This window comes from Serinus canaria, chromosome 11 (genome assembly GCF_022539315.1).
Source record: "Serinus canaria isolate serCan28SL12 chromosome 11, serCan2020, whole genome shotgun sequence".
Classification (NCBI taxonomy): Eukaryota; Metazoa; Chordata; class Aves; order Passeriformes; family Fringillidae; genus Serinus; species Serinus canaria.
This window is the reverse complement of record NC_066325.1, coordinates 16,112,428-16,116,456: the sequence shown is the minus strand read 5'-3', so window position 1 is coordinate 16,116,456 and position 4,029 is coordinate 16,112,428. Positions and strand designations below refer to the sequence as shown.

Here is a 4,029-nt window from a genome sequence, read left to right as displayed (position 1 = left end):
AGGAAAATGCTTTGTTTAGTGCTAATATAATTTAAAACATACCCTTGAAGGCAGAAGTCAGTATGCTGTGTAATTTTGATTGATATACTTTAATATGCCAAGGTAGAACTTTCTTTGATTTCTCTGATTAAACCTCAGCAGTTTTGTAAAATCCATCACTTACTGAAATTATTATGAAGAATTTGGAGCAGGAAATTAAGAAAGCAGGCTCCTGCATTGATACTGTTTAATTAAACTGTCAAAAGGAATAAGAATGAAGGTGTTGCTCATGGTGCAGACTGGAATTACAGATTCAACTCTTGTCGTCTCTCGTTCTTTTGGTGCAATTCCACAACTTTCCTGCTGACCTGAACACAAGCAGCTCTGTGGGACCAATCCTACTGAGACAATCACCAGACCCTGACAAACTTTTCCATCAACATACCACATGAATCCTAAACCAAAACACTTTCTTTTAAAAACCTCTCCGTGAGTTGCATTTCAAATAGGATGTGATGCCTTTTTTTTTTTTTCTTTCTAACTATGATTAAATACCCAAAACAGAGTTCAAAAGTAAAAAGAAGTAAATCTTTGCTTTAAATCGAATACTTTCACTGTGTAATGAAACACAGCTACGCCTTGGGGCATCCATACTTTTGTCTTTTTGGGTTCAAAACTAATCTGCCCCTTAGCCTGCACTATCAGGCCCTTGACCCCGCGGGACAATTAACACGCGCGGGTCAGCGAGGCTCTGAGGGCGGATCCGAGCTTTGCCTGAGCAGGATTAGGCAAATGGCACGGAGGGATGCCCTGTGGCAGTGCCTTCCGTGTAACCTGCTGAGGTGACAGCAGCTCAGCCTGACCTCCGGGGCCGGGAGGATGTGCACTCACCTGCGGATCCCGGTCCTGACCGCCAAATCCCGCACGTTCCCGGCCCCTGTCACAGGAGCCCGGCCGGCAGCCGCCGCTTTGGTGGAAGCCACAGTGCTCGGGACACTGAGGGGGAACCCGCGCCCGGCCTCCCTGCCCACACCCCGTGAGCGCCTGGGAGACGAGCCAGGGTTCCCCCCGGCCCCGCTAGTGACACAGAAAACACAAATCACCCCTCTGTAAACACAACTCAGGAGAACTCCGGGCGGCTCGCGGGGAGGCGGCGGGGCCGGCGCCGAGGGGAGCGCGCCGAACCCCCCGGGAGGGGTCCCCCAGCCCTGCGCGGGCTCCGCGCTCCCCCCGTTTCAGATGAAGTGGATCCAGGCAGAGCTGTCGGGGTCCTGCGGGGGCCCTGCGGCGGGCGGGACGCGCTGCCGGCTCCGCAGCCGGTAGTTCTTGCACTCGTTGTTGTCCCAGTACTCGGCGCCGGCGACGCGGTAGCGGACGGCGAACTCCAGCGTGGTCTCGGCGGCGGCGGCGCCCAGGGGCAGCAGGAAGGCGAAGCGGTCGGTGATGCCGTCGGCCGGCGCGGGCGGCTGGTACGTGGCGGCAGCCTCGGCGCAGCTGGCCCAGCCATTGAGCGTGTAGCGCACCGACACGACCTTCTCGTAGGCGAGGTTGAGGACGCGCACGGCCCCGCGCAGCCCCGCCGGCTCTGCCCGCACCCACTCCAGCCTCACCTTGTGCTGCCGCACCCGCTCCGCGAAGCCGGGGCTGGCGCCGGGCTGCGGCGGGAACAGCGGCTCCAGCAGCGGCGGCGGCGGCCCGAACAGCACCGGCTCCAGGTCGCCCAGCGCCGGCGGCTTCCTGGTCTTGAAGAGGTCGGCGGGGCGCGGCGTCGGCGGCGCGGGCAGCGGCACCCGCGGCAGGTCGGCCTCGCAGAAGAGGTGCACGGAGGTGAGCTCCAGCCCCAGCGAGTCGGCGAACCGCACGGTCTTGCGGCGCGACGGGCTCTGCTGCAGCGCGGGGCGCAGGCTGCGGTCGCCGGGCGTGGGCAGCGACTTGGCACGGCGGCGCTGCGTGGGGCTGGGGGGCACGGCGGGCAGCGTGGGCTCCCGGCCGCGGGTCGGCGGCGGCTTCTCGCCCGCCGCTTCCCGCACCACGGGCGTGGGCGCGGCGTCGCCGTCGGGGCTGCAGCCCGCCCTGCACTGCTCGGCCAGGCTGCCATAGAGGCAGGCGCTGCAGCTGAAGTTGCGCGGCAGGTAGAGCCGGGGCGGCGGCCCGGGCACCGAGCTGTGCAGCGAGCCCGCCTTATCCATGGGGTGCCGGCGGGAGCGGCGGCGGTGCCGGCGGCTGGAGCAGCACCCGGGGCTCCTCCTTTCGGACCGCGGCGTGCGGATGGCGAGGCGGTTTTAGCGCCCGGTCTGCGGACTCTGTCTCTCGCCCGGACCCAGCGGGATGCCCTCGGCGCTGTCCAGGTCACGGCCGGCCCCGGGGGATGCCGGCGGGTGCATGTGTGCGGGGGCGGCGGCAGGACCGCGGCGCTCTGGCCGCTGCCGCTGGTGACGTGCCGCGGTCAGGCAGCGACACACGCCCCGAACCATCCTTCCTTCCCCATGGCTCCCACCCGCCCCAGTGCCCGCCTCGGTGTCGCCCTCACCACGGTCCCTAACTACGCCCCGCGGCTCCCCCTTCCCGCTCTCCCCAGTACCGCGGCTACGCCATCCCTCTCCTCCTCCGCCTCCTCCTCTTCTCCTCGCTCTGTTCTGGGTCTTTCCTCGAGGATCTCATCCAAAAAGAGGAGGCGGCAGGGATTCCCCAGTGGAAGCATTAAAATTCATAGCGGTGCTCTCGCTCGTCCGATCCCGTTACAGAAATAGCTGCGAGAGGAAGAGGCAAAACCGGGCTCGGGAAGATTACACGGGCCGATAAGAAACAGCTGGCTTGCAAGTTGGATCTCACAGTGTACATTAAAGGAAGAAATCCAGCTGATCCGCTGTAATGCGTTTACAATACATCTGCCGAATAAAATACACCTGCCGCAGTCCTGCCACGGTCTCCGTCGGGGGTAAAATGAGCTCCGGCCGAAACACGGGGTGGGGGGGGGGTCGATTGTGTGAAACATAAACCGCGCCGCCTCCTGTCAGAAGAGCATCTGGAAATTGCTGAGCAATATTCAAATAAATTACATTTTAATGGCAGACTCTGATGTAGCCGGTTCGAGGAGCTAAATCACCACTTTAGTAAGCCGCTTCATTCCAGACTTGCCGTAATCTGGGACTCATTTTTAATTAGTAAATGGCATTAAAAACAATGATCCTACCACCCTGCCAGAGCCTGAGCCTGAACTGTTGACATGTGATTCTGATTTAGCTTCTGAGCAGGAGCTTTTTACACCTCTAGCATTTTATCTGCAGCACTTGGTGTCCCTTTGACAGTCTAGGCAGTGGAAATGCGGCTGATAAGATTAAGAATAGGACAAGTAAACCTGATAAGGACTAAGAGTAAAAAAAAAGCCACCAGTAGCAGGGAAGTTACCCACTGTCTCATATTAGAACAATCAGCTTTAATTCCTTTACTAATAAGTATGAAAATAATTCCTAGATTATTGCCGCTGGCTTCCAAATCTTTTTAACGACAGATTATTCATAAGTAGAGAAAATTATGCCCATTGCTATTAAATTTGACACCATTATGTTTCATTGATTAGAGGTATTGAAAAATCAAATAGTAACAACATAAATAAGTACATCTGAATTCATTAGCCCAGAATCTTTAAATTGTCTCACTTGTTCTTTAATGCACACCATGGGAAGGATTTTATTCGGTCTCTTTCCTGTGTCTCCCTCACAGAAATGAGTATTTCAGTAAAAGAACATGAACTCCTGTCTGGTTTTTGTCTACTCATGTTAATATGGGGACAAGAATAGACTCAAACAATTGTTCAAACAGGTTTTAAGGCTACATCATTTTGAATTCATTTTACATAATTTCTCTCTGTCATAATGAACATTTTCTAATGAACTAACATTTAGTTTTGCTGATGTTCATTTCATTTAAAATCAAGTAGAGAACTTTATTTTTTACATCAATATGCAAAGTCTTTGCATGTTTAAACCACTGTGACACTATCAGCACAAATAAGCTAAATTGATCTAAACCAAATTACACATTCAGTCA

General features: G+C 55.5%; 1 protein-coding gene across 1 annotated transcript; it reads right to left on the bottom strand.

Moving 5' to 3' along the window:
- Positions 1-1,150: 1,150 nt before the first annotated feature.
- LOC115484074 (protein phosphatase 1 regulatory subunit 3E-like) lies at positions 1,151-2,279 on the bottom strand. Its single transcript, XM_050978752.1, has one exon. It carries the CDS (start codon positions 2,166-2,168, stop codon positions 1,215-1,217), a length of 954 nt encoding a protein of 317 aa, XP_050834709.1. The 5' UTR covers positions 2,169-2,279; the 3' UTR covers positions 1,151-1,214.
- Between the last annotated feature and the right edge of the window lie 1,750 nt (positions 2,280-4,029).